This window comes from Amblyomma mixtum, chromosome 6 (genome assembly GCF_055824585.1).
Source record: "Amblyomma mixtum isolate Tamu chromosome 6, ASM5582458v1, whole genome shotgun sequence".
Classification (NCBI taxonomy): domain Eukaryota; kingdom Metazoa; phylum Arthropoda; class Arachnida; order Ixodida; family Ixodidae; genus Amblyomma; species Amblyomma mixtum.
Genome location: NC_143017.1, coordinates 13571465 through 13593917, shown reverse-complemented (window position 1 = coordinate 13593917; position 22453 = coordinate 13571465). Strand labels below are relative to the sequence as shown.

Below are 22453 nucleotides of genomic sequence, written 5' to 3'. Positions count from 1 at the left end.
TGACGAGGCGGAGGGCGTCTGCTCCGCCGTGGGCGCCGCGACGAGGCGCGCGGCGGGCACATCAGACTTCACTGCACGCATGCGCACAGCTGGCGTAGCGGGCTGCCGCGGCTCAGCGCGCACCCACGCTGACCTCGCGATGCGGCTGGAGTTGTGTAGCTCTCGCTACAATGGGCATTTCATAAGTTCCGGACCGTATACTGTATAGGGATGGCTCCGGTGACAGAAAGAGAAATAGAAAACATAAGTAAAAGCTGGAGAACGAAACTACTGCTTGTTTTGATTCTACCAAGACACATCCCTTGAAGCATGGAGCTGACATTTTAATCCGAATTGAATCCACATTATTCACATGATATTGGAAACTAGTATAATTCCCGATGAGCTTAAGATTACGCGTGTGTACCGCGTTAGCAAAGGATATGGTGAGGCCGCTATATAAAACTACAGGTAAATTTCTGTCCTCCCCGTTTTTCTCCAAAGTGTTTGAGATTGTTATAAGCAAGCGTCTAAGTTTCTTTGAGAAGTATAATATATCAGCGAAGCAATATGGTCTGCGCAAAAACAAGCGTACCGAGGAAGCTTTACTAAAGCCCCAATATGAAATACTCTACAATTTGAAAATTGATTGCTCACCCTCTCACATTTTCTTGATGTACGTAAAACTTTTGATTCCGTTAACCATAAGATATTATTAACCGAAATTAGTAACTATGGCATACGTTGTGGTGCACAAGTTTTGATGCGCAGTATTATCACTAAGAGGCACCACTACGTAAATGTCAACATTGATATATCGCCCAAACTAGATGTAATCAGTAGCGTCCCGCAAGGGGCCAAACTATGTAAAATTTCATTTAATCTTGATATAAATGACTTGTTTGATATACCTGACTCCTCTCGTCTGGCCATGTATGGAGAGGATGCTAATGTATTTTTTGCGTCTGCTTCGCTTGCAAATTCAGAATGTACAGTTAAAAAATATTTGAAGAAACTTTGAGCATGGTTGCATACAAATAGGCTACATTTATCTGCAATTAAAACCAAATATATAATTTTAGTTAAAAGTTAATAAACTTCTGGAACACACATGTAGACCAGCTATGTTCAGAATTAAGTAAGGTTGTTGGCTGCCTTTGTATGGTTTATGGTTTATGGAGTTTAACGTCCCAAAGGGTCTCGAGCTATGCGGGCCCGTAGCGAAGGGCTCCGAAAGTTTCGACCACATGGGTCGTCGAAAAAAAGAAGCTGGGGTCATTTAACGTGCACTAACATCCCACAGTAAACGGGCCGCAAGAATTTGGCCTCCATGGAAATTTCTCCGCCGCGGCAGAGATCGAAACCGCGTCTTTCGGACCAGCAGTCGAGTGCCATAAACACTGGACCACCGCGGCGGCGGGGTTGGGACCCTTTGTAGGTTGACTAATTTGATACCTCTCTTGCTGAAGAAAGCATTGAACTACACTTTGTTTTATTCCCGAATAACATACTGCAGCGTAGTACGGGGCCCTACGAGTAAAAAAGAAATTTTGAAGCTCCCGAAATGCGCATGAATTGTGTGCATAGGTTGAAACGAGCAGGGTATAAGTGTTGAAAGACGTTATTACACTCGGAAGGCCATTAACCTGGAGATTAAATAGGACAGGAGGCAAGATGGAACCCTGGGGAACGCCGTTATACAATTTTATGATTTTGCTTTGCACAGGTCTTAGTGCCACCACTTGCGATCGCGCGGATAGATAGCTTCTTAATAACATGAAAAACGTACCAAGAAACCGGTACGTAGACAGCTTTTCACAAAGAATATTATAATGCACGGAACTAAACATCTTTTTAACATGAAAAAATAGGCCATATGATACTTCGTTTTTATAAAAACCAAAATGAACAGAATCAGATAGCTTATCTAGTAAATGTGGTGGTACTACAACCGGCAACGAATCCGCATTGGTGCTGGCTAAGCACATTGTGCTTAAGCATAAATGCTGACATTACAAGCAAAAAATGTTTCTGTGATATTTGTGACAAGCATGAACAATGGAAAGTGGGCGTTAATGGGAAATCTATTTTTTTTTCTGCGCTTGTAAAGTGATATGACAAGCGCTTGCTTCAAAGAATATGAAGACATTCTCAATTATATTATTCAGCATTAAGAGAATACTGAGACTCTTGAAATTGCTGTAAAGATCGCAAATAAGTACCTCATAAATTTAAGCAGTTTGTTGTGCTGTCGACTGCAGATTATGCTTTAATGGTCTGACTCTGATCTGCCCGTAAGTCTCCGATTTCTTGCTGCAGCGCGGCATTTAGATGACAGCGCTACTTTAGCTCTGATCGCTTCGTGGATGCCAGCAGCAAGCATTCACTGTTTCTTTTTTTGACAGGCATACTTCTCCTGCAAGATTCCTTAATTCCTTTAAAAACAAAAACGAACTTGTTTTACGCTGTATAATTATTATTGCTCGCCATAAAGGAAACCGAATCAAAACCACGCACTTTTTGGTCTAACGTTTTTCTTTCCAGAATGTTGATAGCACATTTGCTTTCATTGCCTTTCGGCGCAGCGGTATCCGTAGCAATGTGACGTGATATAAAATTATTATCTGCTACTCACTGTCAAATGACAGCTGCCATGACATTAGAAAGATCTAAAGATCGAACACTAATATGATCGATGCAGGTTTTAAAAAGCTTACTGTTTATGAACTCCTGTCTAGTAGGATCGAGAAGTACTATCTCTATGTCGTGGTCAGCAAGTTGATTTAAATCATTTTCCGCAGAGATTCAATCTGGCTTTAATAAGTCAATATTTAGACCGTACACTATGCGCAGGTTAGGCAGAGTGAACTTGTTCCTACAGATGTCACGCAGCTCTTCGACAAAAGTAGACACGTTCTCGGATGGTGGACGGTATATCACAAGGGCGTAAGTGGAAAGGTTGCATGTGTAATTTGCATGTGTACATTACACAGCAAAGGTAAAAAAAAATAGCAAAAACAAGCTATACAGAGAATCTACATTGAATGATATAAATAAAACCGTTATTTCCAAAAGCTACTAAATCCAATATCTAATCTGATATCAGAGTTCATGAACAAACTAAATTTGCGCTACACATTGATCCAATATCTAAGCTCTGATATTAGAGTTAATAAGCACACTAAATCAGAGCCATGCAATCCTTCCACTTTTTTTTTTTGAACTTTTCAAGCTGCTGAAGGGCACTGTGCACTTTTGGGTGCACTGAGGTTATCCTCCGGGACAACTGCCGGCTCCCTTCCTCTGGGTTCATGGCCACCAACTGCCTTAAAAGAAAAAAGACACATTTAGAAGCTAGATCATCCTGCTTAGACCTGCAGAATTTTAGGGCTAGTCTAAATGCATAGCTGCCTCTGTTAGTACTGCCGTTAGGTTGAGTTTGATTCCCAACAGTCCAATGCTCTCTTAGCGCCATTTCTGTGGAAATAACGGTACATATTAACATCATTTACATGGTTATACTAGCTTTTCAAGCAAAACAAAGCAACAGAAAGCAATAAAAGCACAAAAAGAAGGGCATGCTCTGATGCCAAGAAAGAAAATGACTCCAGTATTAGTCAGGCAACAGTAACTTGTTCCAGACACTGCAGTTACTCAGTGCATTCTGATTTGGAATTCTTTATACAACTAATTTCTGTCCCGAGAGATATGCCTTGTGCATAAGCCACATCGCAGTTACTGCCATATGCCTCAGCTTCTAATTTTGGCAAAAAATTTTGAATTCTGAGACTTGCAAATGAAGAATCTGCAAAATTCTGGAGGAAGGCTCCCACACATTCACGTACACAGCATCACACACAGCAATGGCTCGCATGCCATCGCTTCCTGTCTTAATGCTTCGCGGCCCGTACAGCACAGTTCTGTGCATATTCAGTATTTTTTCGCTTCCCTACTACTCAAGGCTCTTTCAGTCCCTTCTCTTCTTCCTCAGTAGTTTGCACGGTTTTCATTCCGCGTTTCTGGTCATCAAAAAGTTCGCTTTCCCTCACAGCTCATGAGCCTGTCGTGTGAGCTCGCTGTGGGTATATCAAAGTAAGAAAAAAAATTGCGCTCTATTCATACCTTGGCTCCAATATAATGCGAGGTGCTTTCTGAAGCATACGATTTTGAAAAAAAAACTCGTTCTACATTCATGCATATATGGTAGCGCTGCTTTTCGCAGGTGCCCGTACTGTAAATAACTCATACAAATATGTGAGAGTGTTTCTGCCAAGCCGCAGCACTTGTTGTGCTGGCTTGCATGAGCAGAAGAGTAGCAAACATATCAAGGCATGAGCAGAACTTTGTTCATTACCAGGTTGTACCCTTCCTAAAAATTCACATGAAAAACAATCACATTCCTATCGTTCTGTCATTGTGCTAGTTTCTACAGACACATTATCGCCCAAAAAGAGATAATGTGGCTGCTAGCACATCATTGCACAGAAATGCTGAAATCATAGGTTTTTGTGAACTAGGGATGTTACACATGACTAGACAATACAGTCAAGCTCTGATTTTATTACTCAGCCAAATGATTGAAAGAGCTGAAGAAAATTATTAACCGAGCCATACTCACATAAAAGCTAGCCTTCAAGACTTCTATAAAGCCATGAAGAACAGCCCAAAAGAACAATACACAGTAAACAGACCGGTTGAGCGCACGTGTGTGCATGTCGTCCTTTAGCACAACTCTTCGTGGTTTTGGAGAATAGAAAGAGACTAGGATCCTTCACGGGGCTTACTTTGCAACTACAGCACATTCAATTGCAACTCATCTCTGGAGGAGGGCTCAAGGATATTTAGCATATGAAAATAAATATTCTTTACTAGCTGCCTTGTTAGAATGAAGCTTAATTAATCCTACCTACTATTTTCCTGGCCTTCCCTGAAACAGCAGGGTTCACCAAGGATTTCTTGCATTTCATGCGTTCATATTTCTTATTTCTTTGATACAACAGCAGTTGGCACCCGAGAATTGCATAAAAACTGAAACAAAAGAATGAAAACAATGGTTGCATGCACTATAAAGCACAGCGGACTCCCGATTTCTCACACAAGCCATCCAACTCCTACTGCTTAACAAATGCTTGAGTCACATAGTTGAGCTAAGCAGTTGTGTCCTTTCTTTGTCCAAGTGCCACAGCGCTGTTTCACCGTAATGTTAGACCTACTCGCCTATCAGTTCGTATTATTAAGGTTGTCAAACCACGCACAAAATGCACATGCACATTTAATCGCAACAATGTCAGATGTTGTGGGAGAGATGCCAGGCTTATGGAGTTTGCATGCAGCTTTTTCTCACGTCTCACTGAGTATAAGGCTACTGCAACAGTCAGAGAGATAGATATGGTAAAAACTTGCCGATACACAAGAGAAAAATTTATGTGCTTACCTCTGAATGAATTCCAATGTGGCTTGCACATCTTGACTGTATTTGATGTTGGGACAAAAGTATGCAGCAAAAAGGATCTCCATGGCAGCCAGAAAGCTCAGGCCTTCAAAGAACCTCGCTCCATCGAGCGTCACAATGCATGTAAAATCAAAGACGCTTGAGCCTGAAAAGATCTCCTTTAGTGCCAAAAACCGAGTTCAGATTAGATGTTAACAATTGTGGAGCAATTTTTTTTTAAATGTTACAGCTCGGAAGAATAATTTTTGGCATTATAATAAGAACATGAGGCGTGCAAATTTTTTGCACATAGCTAGTCATGTCAGCACAGCTCACAAAGAACATTGTCAGCACCTCTATATGTAGCATGCTAATGATAGATGCTCAAGCTATTTATAAAGCAATGGACAAGAGGAGATGAATGAATGGCAATGCATGTGATATTTTCTAAATATAACTCTGAAGTTAATTTTATAGCCAACAAACCACAAGTCTACATTTGCACTAGCAGGGTTCAAGCAGCGGATTATGCTGCCAGCTACCATCTCTAAGAGAAGACTGCGGCATGTGCATGGTAAATTTAGCTTGCTGGGCATGCCTCATCGAGCTGCATTGAGTCTGACTTAAAGGGTAGTTCAAGCCCTCTTCTCCTGTTGTTATTCTAGTTCTTTGTTATTGACGAGGTTTCGTATTTTATAAATATGCTTTTTAGAAAGTTATACTAAAGCATCCAGAAAATCATAAAAATCTTACCAAGTACAACCACCGTTGGAGCGGGGGCAGGTTGCTATTAAGTTCAGCAACACAGGCGGATGCCTGTGGAGGTAAGAAGCCGTTATCATAAGCCGAGGTATAAGGGCACACGGGTAACAAGTGTGCTGAAGAATAGCAGGAATAATGAACATCTACCGAACTGCAGCTGCAGGACTACAAAAATGAAAGTTCACAGCCTTCTATATTTCGGTAAACCTTGAGGTAGTGCCCAGGAATTTTATTGAAACACTGACGGATGTTAATTGTACATTAATTCACTTTTTCTTTGCCACTGGCTACAACCTCTGTGAGCAACTGCCCCGGAGTGTGCAAGTTTCATCTGCGGTCATAAAGCAGAAGTTTTGGCAGTACTGAGAGGCTACTAACTGAGTATTCGTTTCCGCAATAATCTCACCTCAAAAACACGAAATAGGAGCTCTGTCATTTCCTTGAAGAAAATGCACAGCAATGGGAATACCCCACTCAGCAGTGCTTTCGGGCGGCCAATATCCTGTGCTGCCTTTTCTGTCATAAGGATCCATTGAAGTGCCTCGTCACCCTTCAGGCTGTGCCGCAGGAATGCGTACAAGACCTCCAGGTCTGCAATTTCTTGATTTACAAATAATCCTTCCAGCTGCGTGTCAGTTAGCCTGAAAAATTAGACATTTGGCTGTAAAGACTGCTTGACATCACAGCAAACACACATAACAATCAATGAAAGGTAATTTATGTGCCTGCGCAAGACTTTTTACCTTTTCAGAATAACGATCCACTGCTAACCAATTCATCAACACCTACAGAGTATGCCCTCTCAACTGTGCATCATACGTTACCGCGAAACTTTACTTTTTGCTCTGCCGTCTTAATGCGAAATTGATGGTCAAATACAATGTGTTTCAGGGAAGTCGCCACTAATTTTGAAAAATGAGCTTTCTGGGTTATGAAGACTGGTTCTGCAGCAGAATAACACCAGTGTAGGCAGACAACGCAAAAAGGTTAAATAAATTCGGCTCAAAAGCCGGCTAAATAATTTCTCATAATTAACTTTATAACTATGGCGTTTAGGCAACTGGTTTCGATTAAACATTTGTAGCCGGTCATTAATAATAGCCATATCAATTTCTAGAGTTTCGAGAACACGATTACCCTGATGCTATGGCCCAGCAAATTTTAGCTACATCGTGCCAAAATATAGGCATTTTTGAAATGCATGCAGGCAAAGCAATCCCTCCAGTGCACATAACTACTCAAAATAGCCAAACCTTTCGAGTTAAGGCGTCAAGGGTAATCTTGTTTTGAAAATTCTGAAAACTACAAATCGCTAATTGTAACTAGGCGCTAACTGTAACAGTTTTAGTCATCAGAAATTAGTTAAACGAACCTAACCTCGTTGAACTGCGGAAGTACGTGAGAGAACAGCAGTGACGCTTGCTGACAGCTGCAGTGACAGCGTTCCAGCCATCTCACAATCGCGTTAACAATGTGTAATGTCTAAAGGGGTTATTTACGATGTACAACGTCTAAAGATGTTATTTTTGCACCAATATGTGCAGTTTTTGGCTGGTTGTGGCAGGAAACGTCAAACGCGTCAACTCGGACCGCCGTACCGGCTGCGCATTGCAAGCGCGTTAACCGCACAGGATACTGGGAAGGTAAACGATCCGATCATGCGATGCACCTGCGCCCTCACGCCTGCTCTCGGCGAGCACGGAAGGTTTCAATGGGAGAGCACTCAGTTGCACTCTCGCGGTGCTACTGCTCTGCTCCTCACTGCTCGTTGGTTCTGCTCCAGTTCTGACAACAGAATGTGGCATGAGTTTCAAATTAAATAAAATTTCAAACCAATTTTTGAATTTTGCTTACTTTTTTGACAAGATAACATATATTCACTGGCCTGTATTTCATGGGCTTCATACTATTTAAGTGTTGTTGGAACTAAAACTTTGACATGGAACAAGGCACTAAAAGTGCCTTAATCAAATACATTGCTTACCCTTGCACATACTGCAGCCAGCATTGCTTTAACACACACTGAGTAACAGTTATTTTTCGTGAAACCTCAAACAGCATTTCAGTTTACTGACAATGCAGTTTTCAAGTAAGGTTGCATACATACCTTCTGAAATGGGCCGGGAAGTGCTGCTGCCTGAACAGCAAGGGCCACTCTTTCTGCACATCACAAGCTCGCTTGCCTTGGGTGTTGATAGTCACTTGAATTGCTGCATAGGCACGCATCAAGAGTTCTCGATATTTACTTCGGTCAAGTGGGTTTGATGCTCTCAGATGTTGTAGAGTTCCATGCAATCGATAATGACCGAAAATCTTCTAGTGTTGGCAGGGGGGAGGACGTTGAAGGCTCTTCTGTAAACAACATTCAAATGCAATCAAGCTTGGCAAAGGAGTTGAAAAGTGGTAACAACAATAGCACTTACAGCAGCTGAGAAAATTATGAGATGGCTTTCATTGCATAGCATTTACAGTCATTTAAACATGTGCCCCATATATTTAGGTTTATGGGGTTTGAACGTCTCAAATTGACTCAGGCTATGAGGGATGCCATAGTGAAGGGCTCCAGAAATTTCGACCACCAGAAGTTCTTATGAGGCACAAACATGGAGGCTAAAAATAAATGTTGAACTTAAGTTGAGAACAACATGCGATGACACTGCACAGTACACAGGCTTCTATAATTTCACCTCCATAAAAATTCAACCACCACAGCCGAGATCACACCTTTCTTTCAGGTAAGCACTCAAGAGCCATATCCACTGAGCCACCACTGATTTTTGATCAAGTAACGTAGTCTTAAGCATGATGCATCATCATCATCAGCCTACCTACGCCCACTGCAGGACAAATGCCTCTCCCATGTCTCTCCAATTAACCCTGTCTTGTGCCATCTGCGGACACTTCATCCCTGCAAACTTCCTAATGTCATCCGCCCTCCTGACTAAGACGTCCCCTGCTATGCTTGCTCTTGTAGCGTTACCCTTAACAAACGCAAGTTATCTTGCCTTCCCAGTAGATGTCCTGTTCATGCTCATTATTTCTTTATTTAGATTAAAGTATCATTAACTAGCATTTATTCTGTGATCCACTCTGCTTTATTTCTGTCTCCTAACGTTTCAGCTATCGTTTCCCTTCCATAGCTTGCTGCATTGCTCTCAATATAAGTTCAACCTTTATTGTTAGCGTCCGCGTTTATTCCCCATAGGTGAGTAGAGATACAGCTGTTATATACTTGTACACTGCCATACCTGTACTTGTAGACTGCCATTCATCACCTAAGAGCACCTGCCAAATGCACTCCACCCCATTCTTAATCTCACAGTTATTTTACTCTCGTAATCCAGGTCTGCAGTCATTACCTGTCTCATGTGGGTGTATTGCTTACAGCTCCAATCCTTGCCACAATTCTGCATATTAATTTTTATACCAACCATTCTGCTTTGCCTGTATAGGTCATTGATCATGCTCTGTAATTCAACCCCCGAGTTTACTTAGTAAAGCGATGCCATCAGCGAATCGCAAATTACTAACGTATTCTCCATTACTCCTATACTAAGGTATTCTTAATCTGGATCTCTGAATACCATCTGTAAACATATGGTGAATGGTACCAGAGAGATCGTGTCACTCACTGCCTCACACCCGTTCTAATGGTGTTCTGTCGCTTTCTCTGTGAAGGAATATGGTCGCTGTGCAACCGCTGTAGATTTTTTCAGTATGCTTATATGCCTCTCCTACACGCTGGTTCTCTGATGCCTGCATGACTGCTGAGGTTTTGACTGGGTCAAATGGCTTCTTGTTGAATAAATATAGGGGTTGGTTATATTTTACACTAATCTCTGTTTTCTGATTCATAGTGTTAATATGGTCCATTATAGAGCACCATTTACAAAAGCCAGCCTTGTCTTTTGTTTGACTTAGGTCTAAGATTGAAGTCAATACCTTACAAACAGATAGTAGGCTGATTGGTCTGCGATTCTTCAATTCCTTGATAGCCCCTTCCTTATGAAGTAAGGTGATATTAGTGTTCTTCCAAGATCTGATACACTAAAGGTTGCGAGGCACTGCATATACAAGATGAGCAGTTTAGCAAGGTGGCAGCAGGATGTAAAATTGGGCAAGTCTAAGCGTTTCACTTTGAACAAGATGGGTTGCTCTGACAAAAATGCTTTTAGCCAAGAGGGAGCATTACTATATGCATTTGTGCATTTTAACAGAACATAACCCTGAGAAATGTGTGTGTAGCCGAGTTCACCTTAATGTGGTGCAAATATTATTTTGAGCCATAATGCTGCCTTTTGGGGGCTTACTGTTCCAAATCTAGACTTTAACTATGAGGAACACTGTGGTGGAGAGCTTTACATCATTTCTGACCACCTAAGGAACTTCAATGTCTATTGGCATCGCCCAGTATATAAGTGGTTTTCTATTTTGCCCTCTTCAAATTTGACTGCTATGGCGAGGAATCAAACCTCTGACCTCATTCTCAGTAACAAAATGCTATAGCCACTGCATTGCCACGGCAAGTAATATATATTTTTACATTGGTAAACAAAAGAAAAATGACTTTTGAATAGGACAGTGACGTGTGAAGAAAAAACTGCAAGATGGGGTTAGCAAAAACAATTTTATTACTTAAAAGCCATAAATCAATGTGAATAAAAAATAAACGACAATATACTGTGTTTCATGCATCAGGTGCAATGCTGTCAAAGCTAGTGCTCTTGTTTGCACTGCATGCAACTGCAATATAAAAGTACTGCGTTCCTCGTGGACAGCAAAATAAATGCTTTGCCTGCAACCTTATTGCATGACGTATTTGTCATGAGCTCGGTCAAATGCGCTATTATTCCTGATAACATACGCTATAACTTTCTTCGTGGCTTTGAACACTTGGCCAGAAAACTAGCACGAATAACATGCCTCCCTATATTTTCTCATGCAGACTTGCACCTCATGTATGAAATGGAGGTTAGCAGCCCCCCCAGAAGTGCACAGTGGTGGCAACATCAGTGCAGGTTTGAAGAAAAAAATATACTGTTCGCACTACAATCTTTGTGAGCCAACAGCTGCTGCTTATGAGAACTTCTTGTTGTGCGAGATGGTAGCTGTTCATTGTAAATATTGTCACCGACAAACACAGCCGAAAAGCGAGAAGCACAGAGTTTCCGAGGACGAAGCCAGCCGAACCGCCGAGCTCAAGCAGAACGAAGACGACGCTCGGCCACGCGCTGGGAGCCAAGGTTCGGCCACCAGGTGGCGCCGACAGAGTGCCAGCAGTGTAGCATTGCCCCCCCCCCCCCCCTCTTTCAAGAGGCATCGACCCGATGCCGCATGGGCGAAAAAAAAATAATAAAGAGAAGGCTTAAAGTGAACGGCGCGAGTGTCGGCGTGAAAAGGGCTAACGGGAGTAATATGGCTTCAGTCGCGGCACGTGGACCACTTCGGACGCCGGTTGTCGTGAGGACCGGACAGTTCCTTGAGGGAGCACCTCGTAGGTCACCGCGCTTAGACGGCGTAACACCTGATAGGGACCAAAGTAACGACGAAGAAGCTTCTCAGAGCGCCCGCGCAAGCGGATCGGGCTCCACACCCAGACTTGGTCAGCGGGTGTGTAAATCACTTCCCTGCGGCGGAGGTTGTAACGCTCGGCGCCGCGTAGCTGTTGGTGCCGGATTCGCTGTCGAGCAACATGGCGAGCGGCTTCGGTGTCACGAGCAAATTGGTTCGCTACGAAAGAAGAGGGAGCAGGATCCGGAAGAAGCATGGCGTCCAGCATGGTCAATCCTTCGCGACCGTGCACCAAATGGAACGGAGTGAAGCGTGGCGTTTCGTGTAGAGCAGTGTTGTAAGCGAACGTGATGCAAGGCAGTATCCGGTCCCATTTCCCATGGTCACCGTCTACATACATCGAAATCATGTCGGCAATCGTCTTGTTAAGCCGCTCAGTCAGTCCGTTCGTTTGCGGATGGTAAGCTGTCCTTCGATGGCTGGTGCCACTGAGTCGAAGTACCTCGCTCGTAAGTGCCGACGTGAACGCGGTGCCCCTTTCAGTTAATACGACTGTAGGGGCTCCGTGACGAAGCACAATGTTGTGAAAGAAGAAATGTGCAGCTTCGGCTGCGGTACCACGGGGAAGGGCCTTGGTCTCACAGTAGTGGCTAAGATAGTCAGTGGCAACAGCAATATACCGGTTACCCATGGAAGATGCCGGAAATGGGCCGAGTAAATCCATGCCGACCTGTTGAAATGGGAGGCGCGGGGTATCGATCGGCTGCAGGAGCACGGCTATATTTAAAGGTGCCATAAAACACACACACACCCAAGAGAAGACAATGGGACGGAGTGCCACTCACAACTCACAACCACTCACACAGTTGTGAGTGGCGCTCCGTCCCATTGTCTTCCCTTGGGTGTGTGTTTTGGCACCTTTAAATATTTGTAATGAACAGCTGCTGCAGCAAGGACATGTGATTTGCTGCGTCCAACATAGTGGCAACAGAAATCAATAACATGTGAAGGATGTGGCTTCTCTACCTTTTGTAGCTGCTTTTGCTTTACTGTGTCTTATGTCAAGTAGGTGCAGTCATTTGAAAAACACTAATAACAACAGGCACACCAAAATAATATCGTGCTAGTACCAGTTTTGGTTGACAGAAGTTGCTCCAGCTCTTTTTGAGATCATGACTACACTAGCATTTCTAGTTACATTCGGCCTGCCTTCCAGTCATTTCTGCAGCACTTCCATTTCTTGGAAATGGAAAAGGATACAATTAAATTTCCGATGACAATACATCGAACTGTAGTGTCCTTCCTTTTTTTTTCACCTTTAAATCTTTTCTAACGAGAGACGTCTAGGTTCAGAGAAAAGTATCCTGACTTTAGCGCTATGTTATAATTTTAGTGGTTTTGCTTGCACTGTTTGTTCACACGTATAGTAATATACAAAATAGTGTGGGTTGCAGATTCATGGAAAAAAAATGTATTCCTGCATGGTCAGGCAAAGCATTCCAATGAAAAGTACAGATGCATGATGACACATGCGTGCTCCATTCGCTGGAATGAATATCTGACTTTCTAGCGAGCTAATGTAGAAAACATTTTTTAGGCCAATCTGCATACTGCAAACTTTTGTCCATGACTCTACGACCATCACATGGGAGCCCTGGTGCTACAATACAGTAGCAGGACTGTTAATCAAAACTCATGGATCTTATCACCCAATATAACTACGTGCAGTAGCTACAATAATGCATAGAGCAATGCAATGCATCTTTAGCATGCAGCTTGTGTGCTTCAAGATTAATCAGTCACGAGAAGAGAATTATTAAAGCAGAACACTTTGTAGGCATACTATGGTAAATAGTCAAGCCACTATAGTCACACTTAACAGATGCAGCTGAACACTTGACCCCATCGTTAGCCTAGACTGAACTTTATGCTCAGGCAAATAAATGCTTGCTTCAAGTCTTAAATTACTGACAGCAAGTCTAAATTCCTTCAGAATTGACATGCCTGTCCTTTGTCTACTTTAGGTTATAATAAGAATGCACATATGCACATTAGTCAGGTCAGACCCATAACTTTGCATCACTCTACTGATGTAGAAGGCCTGTCTGCTGTGCGATGCCAGTGCCTGCATGTTAAAGAATCCCAAATGGTTAAAATTAACTAGGAGCCCTGCACTATGGCATCTTCTTTAACCCATGTGCCGCTTCGGTATGACAAGCCATATCAGCTTGATGAATGTAAAGCACTGTGTCATAACACATTTAAATGTACACTCTATAAATGTTGTTGCCAGCCTCGTGCCAGTGGGCACGCGGACAGCACGGCAACGAACATGATTCTCAAGCTCCCGTTTACGCTGCTATAGCTTCTCATCTCGTTCCTGAGTTTCAGTGCCAGTCAACCTACCAGCTTCATCGCCGGCCCTACACCTGCGGTGCGTCCTGTACAGCTCAAGGCCGATGCCCCACAGCTACCAGGCGACGGGTGAGTGGCCCCGGAAATTCTTGGCTGCTCCTTCTACACGAGCCAAGCCGCATCGTCATCGACAGGCTCAGCTGCACCGGATATAAGCCTTCGGCAACGCCCCACCCACTTCAGTGGGCACGCGGACAGCACGGCAACGAACATGATTCTCAAGCTCCCGTTACGCTGCTACAGGTTCTCCTCCCGTTCCTGAGTTTCGGTGCCAGTCAACCTACCAGCTTCATCGACGGCGCTACACCTGCGGTGCGTCCTGTACAGCTCAAGGCCGATGCCCCACAGCTACCAGGCGACGGGCGAGTGGCCCCGGAAATTCTTGGCTGCTCCTTCTTCACGAGCCAAGCCGCATCGTCATCGACAGGCTAAGCTGCACTGGATATAAGCCTTCGGCAACGCCCCACCCGCTTCAGTGGGCACGCGGACAGCACGGCAACGAACATCATTCTCAAGCTCCCGTTTACGCTGCTACAGGTTCTCCTCCCGTTCCTTAGTTTCGGTGCCAGTCAACCTACCAGCTTCATCGACGGCCCTACACCTGCGGTGCGTCCTGTACAGCTCAAGGCCGATGCCCCACAGCTACCAGGCGACAGGCGAGTGGCCCCAGAAATTCTTGGCTGCTCCTTCTTCACGAGCCAAGCCGCATCGTCATCGACAGGCTCAGCTGCACCAGATATAAGCCTTCGGCAACGCCCCACCCGCTTCAGTGGGCACGCGGACAGCACGGCAACGAACATGATTCTCAAGCTCTCGTTTACGCTGCTACAGGTTCTCCTCCCGTTCCTGAGTTTCGGTGCCAGTCAACCTACCAGCTTCATCGACGGCCCTACACCTGCGGTGCGTCCTGTACAGCTCAAGGCCGATGCCCCACAGCTACCAGGCGACGGGCGAGTGGCCCCGGAAATTCTTGGCTGCTCCGTCTTCACGAGCCAAGCCGCATCGTCATCGAAAGGCTCAGCTGCACCAGATATAAGCCTTCGGCAACGCCCCACCCGTTTCAGTGGGCACGCGGACAGCACGGCAACGAACATGATTCTCAAGCTCCCGTTTACGCTGCTACAGGTTCTCCTCCCGTTCCTGAGTTTCGGTGCCAGTCAACCTACCAGCTTCATCGACGGCCCTACACCTGCGGTGCGTCCTGTACAGCTCAAGGCCGATGCCCCACAGCTACCAGGCGACGGGCGAGTGGCCCCGGAAATTCTTGGCTGCTCCGTCTTCACGAGCCAAGCCGCATCGTCATCGACAGGTTCAGCTGCACCGGATATAAGCCTTCGGCAACGCCCCACCCGCTTCAGTGGGCACGCGGACAGCACGGCAACGAACATGATTCTCAAGCTCCCGTTTACGCTGCTACAGGTTCTCCTCCCGTTTCTGAGTTTCGGGGCCAGTCAACCTACCAGCTTCATCGACGGCCCTACACCTGCGGTGCGTCCTGTACAGCTCAAGGCCGATGCCCCACAGCTACCAGGCGACGGGCGAGTGGCCCCGGAAATTCTTGGCTGCTCCTTCTTCACGATCCAAGCCGCATCGTCATCGACAGGCTCAGCTGCACTGGATATAAGCCTTCGGCAACGCCCCACCCGCTTCAGTGGGCACGCGGACAGCACGGCAACGAACATGATTCTCAAGCTCCCGTTTACGCTGCTACAGGTGTGTAACTGTTTTTCTTTACATGCAAATAAGAGCGACAATCATTGCCTACTGCTGTTCCCGTGCCCACGGGTTTACTTCGATATTATGTCTGAGTGCCTCAACAATTGCCTTTTGCTACTGATGTCTTGGGATGTTGAATTGAACCCCGGCCCCACTACGCGCGGTGATAAAACTGTCAAACCCGGAAATCTTCCGCCTGCGGCAGAATTTTCCGCGGCTAACACAGCTGAAGAAGATTCAAGTAATGGCGAAATCTTGCGCATCCTTCGCGAATTACAGGCCCAGTCAGTTGCAGCCGCTACCAGCAATCAGGAATTGAAAAAGGGTATCGATGAAGTCCGCCAAGGTCAGCAGAAAATTGAACTTGTTCTTGAGAATTTAGGCTTGTGGCTTGCTGACGTTGAGCGTAAAGTCGAAACTATAGACACGTTTGAAGAAGAAATTGAATGCACTATCGATAAGCTACAGAAACAAAATGAGCGCTTACAAACACGCCTGGTTGAACTCGAGGATAGGAGCCGGCGAGATAACTTGCTACTCCACAGTATCCCAGACGGCCAAGAAACGTGGGCACAGACGGAAACGAAAATGAAAAACTTGTTATCCACATGTCTCGTCGGCGAGATATCTGCAGCTGATGTTGAACGTGCGCACAGGATAGGACAACAGCAACCGTCGAAGAATCGTCCCGTTATTGTTAAATTCAAAAGCTTTAAAACAAAAGAAAAAGTAATGCAAAATAAATCTGAACTTAAAGTGACGTTAGTGTAACTGAGGACTTCTCACCGGATACACGCCATGCCAGAAAGAAACTAACTGAATTTGCCAAATCCCAACCACACACTTCTCCCTTCCAGATTAAATATAATAAGTTAATTATGAACAACAGATGTTACATGTACAGTTCCGTCACTGACAGGACATTTGAGGTAACACACGCTGGCTCCAAAGCCCCAGTCGCAGACCATTTGCACAATACCCACACATCTGAGCCAGCCACTCCTGTAGAAGAAACCGCGTTACCATCTAATTAACAATCACAGAGGGGCTGTGACTATAAGTCTTCCCAAGAACATGTATGTATCCGTCTTATTCACGAACTTAAGAAGTGTAGTCAAAAAGCGTACAGAACTGTCATCTGCTGTAGATTCATGCTCCGCTGATATTATTGTACTAACCGAAACATGGCTACATAGGAACATTCACGATTGTGAAATTCTTGATTCACCTAAACAGTTACAATTCTATCGATGCGACAGAGATGCGAGGCAAGGCGGTGGTGTCCTTGTAGCTGTTAGCAAACACCTGGAATCATTCGCCCTTAACATTGCAACCGACCTGGAAATTATATGGGTATCTGTCAAACTAACCCACCGCCAAGTCATACTAGGTGCTTGTTATCGCGCTCCTAATGCATCATCTACATTTATCTCCGATCTTCATGACGCCGTTAATTTCGTAACGACACGTTACCCGTCAGCACGTGTGTTCTTACTCGGAGACTTTAATTTTCCTGGAATTGATTGGTCCTGCTCTGTTAATCCTATAAATTCAGATTCTTCTACTTACGAAGAATTTAAGTAGAAGTAGAAGAATTTAAGTTGAAAAAAAATTTAGAGATTTATGTTCGTGCTTTAACCTGACACAAATTGTCACTGAAACTACACGAATAACTGACACTACCGCAAACATAATAGATTTAATTCTCTGTTCTAGCCCTGAACTGTGGTCACAAATATCATACTTGCCAGGACTAAGCGATCATCGCATATTGAATTTTTCTATCGCCATACCTAAACAGAAGACACCAAGGAAGACTAAAACTTTGCGCAACTATCACGTGCTGATTTTAACAAAATCAACAGTGAGCTTGGCTGCTTTCTCACAGCGCTTTTAGAAGATTATGATTCGCGCCCCGTTGAAACTAACTGGTCATTGTACAAGCGTAAGATCAGTACTCTCACTAACCGCTTTATACCAACCCGGACCATCTTCTATAATTCAAAAGCCCCTTGGTATAACACCTACATTAGGCGCCTATCTAATCGAAAAAAACGCTTGCACCGTCTGGCAAAAACAGTGCATAGTCAGTTTCGCTGGTCATTATATCGCTCTGCAAATGAAGCCTATATTTTAGCTTTCAAAAACGCTAAGAAATTGTTCCTTATTAAGACTTTACCCCATATGTTGTTAGAAAATCCTAGAAAATTTTGGAAAGTTATTAATCCTTCTGACACAACTAGGATTGTTCTAACAGACTCCAATTATGAAGTTGTTTCTGACAATGAATGTTCAACAGTGTTAAATAATGTATTCTCCAGTCACTTTACAAAAGACTTGACCACTGACTCACCAGAATTTAGCCCCCATAATTACTTACCAATGTTTCCTGTTATAGTAAATCCGGAGGGAATCTCTAGAATTATTGACAACTTGAAATCCTTTTCAGCCGCCGGCACTGACGCAATTGACGCAACATTTTAAAAAAGCACTAAAATATATTCATCGATTATTCTGACTAAAATATTCCAGCAATCCTTAGATTATGGTACGATGCCGGAGGACTGGAAGACAGGGAAGGAGGTTCCAGCACATAAATCTGGAAATAAGCACTCGCCTCATAACTCCCCCTATTTCAATTAATAGTATCCCCTGTAAGATATTCGAACATGTTCTTTTTTCACAAATAGTAAATTTCTTAGAATCAAACTCATTTTTTCATCCCGCACAACATAGTTTTCGCAAGTCATACTCATGCGAGACGCAACTTCTTTTATTTACTCATAGGTTACATACAATTCTTGATCATCTCTCTATCGCTGACTCCATCTTTTTAGACTTCGCCTAGGCATTTGATAAGGTGTGTCATCGGCTTTTACTGCTAAAATTGCGCATGATTGGGCTCGATACTAACGTACTAAGGTGGCTAGAGTGTTTTCTAACCGGCCGACAACAATTTGTAACTGCCAATGGCGTTAACTCGTGTCCACATCCCGTTTTTTCCGGCGTTCCCCAAGGAACCGTTCTCGGGCCTTTGCTTTTCTTAATCTTCATTAACGATCTACCTAACTGCCTTACCTCATCCATTCACCTATTTGCAGATGACTGTGTTCTTTATCGCGAAACAATAACCGAAGACGACATACAGGCAATTCAAGCTGATATTAACAACATTTCCTCTTGGTGCGAGACATGGAAAATGACGCTTAACGTAGAGAAATGTAAATTCATGCGCATATCTCGAACTTGCGACTTACCCACGTATCACCTCAACAATATTGCTCTTGAATCTGTCACGACATACAAATATCTGGGCATTCATATCACTTCTAACTTCAGCTGGAAAACTCATGTCGAATTCATCATTCGCAAAGCTAATCGCATGCTAGGGTACTTAAAACGCAACTTTCATGCAGCGCCTACTGACACTAAGCTTCTATTCTATAAAACACTTGTTCGTTCAAAACTCGAGTATGGATCGTCAATTTGGGACCCAGGTATTAAAATCTTGATTAACCGGATCGAAATGATCCAAAACAATGCAGCTCGCTTCATCTTCTAACTATAATCGCACATCCAGCATATCTACCATGAAATCCAACCTAAACCTCTTATCACTGGCATCCCGGCGTAATCTTGCAAGGCTATCTATGTTTCATAAGATCTTTCACCATAATATTCTGCATGATCATATATTGATTCCACCTTCATATGTATTGCGAGACGGGAGACAGAGCGCAGGATGGAGCGACCTGTAATGGCACCCGCAAATATGGCGACCAACCGGTCGAAGAAGAAAATGAGCGATGATGATGAATATGTACAGATGAAGACGAAGGTCGCATGTTGTGCTTACACTTTCTCCCCTCGCGTACGAAAGCGACCGGCCCGGGCGCAGGTTATAGCACAGTAGGGCGACGGGCGAAGGGTTTTAGGCGGGAAACATGAACAATCTCGGCGCCTCGGCAACGAAGATCATTAACAGGACACACAGCGGGGCTCGGGGACACAGAGACCGGAGTTTGCTGGACGGGCTGTGGATGGGACGGGTAAACAGCAACAGGAGGCGTCGCAGCAACCTGGGCATAGGTACGTCCGAAACGCGGTACAGGTGGTTCCGCAGCCAAGGGACGAGTGACCGAAGCGAGCTCGTCTTTGATGAGATTACGCAAAGGCGAGGACGGCGGGGCTGGGGGCGGGTGGGAGTCGACTGGCGGTAAGGTGGAGCCGTGCAGTTCCTCCCGGATAATGAAGCGAATGAGGGAGCGTAAGTCCACGTCGGGTGAAATTGAGGTGTCGCAGGTGTCTTTTAAGCGAAATGTCTGAAGGTCGTGAAGACGATGGCAAGTTGTTAGGATGTCTTGGACTTACGTTGGATTCTGAGCAGCAAGCGTATTGAAAGCAAGTGATCCAAGCCCTTTAAGAAGATGACGTACCCGATCGTACTCTGACATAGCGCTGTTGACACGTCGGCACAGGGCAAGCACGTATTCAATGTAGGATGTGTAGGACTCACCGGGTAGCTGAACGCGCGTATCTAGCTTTTTTTTTGTAGACAGCGGGGCTTGCACCAGATGTGCCAAAAATCTGTCGTATCTGCGCCGAGAAGTGAGCCCAGTCCGGGATGGCATCTTCGTGGTTGACGAACCAAGTCTTGGCCACGGCAGTGAGGTAAAAGGACACGTTTACGAGTTTCATCGCTGAGTCCCAACGATTATAGGCACTGACCTGGTTATATTGGTCGAGCCAGTCCTCGACATCGTCCCCACGAAGACCAGAAAAAATAGGAGGCTCGCGCTGGAGTGTGGTGATGGTCCAAGTGGGGTGTCCAGAAGATTGGGAAGGACTGGGTTGGGTCGTCATTGCTGGCTCCAGACGGTTAGAATCGAGATGAAGAAGAACGGGGGGCCCATCGGGAGTACGAGTGGTGTCATCGCTGACGGTATCCATCGGTGCTGATGGTACGAGCAGGTGGCGACCGGAACGTAGCTGCAGTCTGGCGGCGCAGAGGACGCAGGGATCGAGAGCTCACTCCACCACTTGTGAGATGGGAGACAGAGCGCAGGATGGAGCGACCTTTAATGGCACCCGCAAATATGGTGAGCAACCCGTTGAAGAAGAAGATGAGCGATGATGATGGATATGTACAGATGAAGACGAAGGTCGCATGTTGTGCTTACAGTATCATCACGTTTAGACCACATTCACAAAGTTGGCACATCTATATGCAACACTGAAACATTTTCTGATTCATTCCTTCCCCGCACATCAGTAGACTGGAATCGCCTTCCCTCCTTTGTTGCAATGATCACCCAACCTTCATTATTTCAGTCAGCCATACGCAATATGTAGCTACTAGCAAGTATTGTACTGTATAACAGAGCACCTTCCTAGTTTATTTCATTTGTATTTTTGCGGTTTTTTGAGTACTGACATGTGATATTACAATTAGAAACTGTCTCTTATGTTGTAATCATTCATCTTGTTGTATACCCGCACACTTAACACTGTTCCAGTTATATTTCAGACATTCACGTTATTTGTTACTTATATTGTGAAATTTTTGTTGTGTTCGTATATATCGTTGTAATAACCCACTCCCCTCTCTAATGTTCCCACCCTGAGGGTATCAATAAATAAATAAATAAATAAATCTACGGCATCCTCCGAGTATTAGGGTTTGAAATTTATATTGGCCACAAGATAGGTGGTGCATCTCCTTATGAATCGCGACGGAGTGTTCCATGCATTTTGGTGAGCATGTATCACGCATACCAATAGCCTAAAGAATCAACAACGGATTTAATGTACTGAAAGCATCGTACTGAAAGCATCGTACCTGCACTGGAAGCATCTGCAGTGGAAAAACTGGAGCCAAGTACGAATGTGCAGCCCAAACTGCCACCAAAGTTCTCTTGCATGAACTTAAAGCATTCCTCATCAACCTCTGTGCCGTCTTCAAGAAATACCTAGGGCAGAGAAGACATTCTAGAATGTGAATTTTTAAAGCACAGACCATTATAGTCTAGCAAGCTGTTTAAACAATCACCTCGAGGCTCCAGGGAAGATGTAGGTCTTAAAAATGAAAATGTTTAATACAATAACGTAATGAAATTAGATGTGGATATGTATTACTTCCTTCTCTTTTCAAAAATACAATTAGTTTCAGTATATATCAATCACTACTCATACCATGGAAAAATAACTGAAGTCTAACTAGGTAATTTTTTACCTAGTTATTCAACAGTTTCCAATTTCCCTCAACAGTTCTTGGTTCCGACTAGAATGCAGCTGTAGACAAATACCTGCCATGCGGAGCTATTCTATATATATTGTTATTGAGTACAACATCGCATGAAAATGATCAATTTTGTCAAAGCACCATAATTACGATACCTTATTAGATGACAGTATTGTTCACGAATTTGATATGTTCGACCGAGCTACAAAAAATAACATAGCTCCATGGTTCAGTAATTTCTGAACTCAAGAATATAAGTTTAATTGCAATTGCCCAATAAAAATTAATTAAAACTTCTGCTTGGGTAGTGGCAAAAAACTTGAATTGGAGAAAACAGCATTTGAGATGTGCACATGCCAACCATCTGAGTCCTCAGAAAATGGCGCAATGCATTCCGG

At 44.2% G+C, this 22453-nt stretch overlaps 1 protein-coding gene across 1 annotated transcript; it reads right to left on the bottom strand.

Moving 5' to 3' along the window:
- Positions 1 to 3160: 3160 nt before the first annotated feature.
- On the bottom strand, positions 3161 to 21771 carry LOC149338239 (uncharacterized). The gene is made up of 6 exons (XM_089550297.1): positions 21654 to 21771; positions 8280 to 8382; positions 6588 to 6813; positions 6164 to 6226; positions 5414 to 5586; positions 3161 to 3305 (listed from the first exon to the last, which is right to left on the bottom strand). The coding sequence occupies exons 1-6, from the start codon at positions 21733 to 21735 to the stop codon at positions 3161 to 3163; spliced, it is 792 nt and encodes a 263-aa protein (XP_089406423.1). The 5' UTR covers positions 21736 to 21771.
- Positions 21772 to 22453: the final 682 nt, after the last annotated feature.

Excerpts from the sequence above, each read along its gene's own strand:
- LOC149338239 (XM_089550297.1), bottom strand. The coding sequence starts at position 21,735 with ATGCAAGAGAACTTTGGTGGCAGTTTGGGCTGCACATTCGTACTTGGC. Across the intron at positions 6,814-8,279 it reads TTCCCGGCCCATTTCAGAAG|GCTAACTGACACGCAGCTGG; the intron begins GTATGTATGCAA and ends CTAATTTTTCAG. Across the intron at positions 5,587-6,163 it reads TCCAACGGTGGTTGTACTTG|ATCTTTTCAGGCTCAAGCGT; the intron begins GTAAGATTTTTA and ends GCACTAAAGGAG.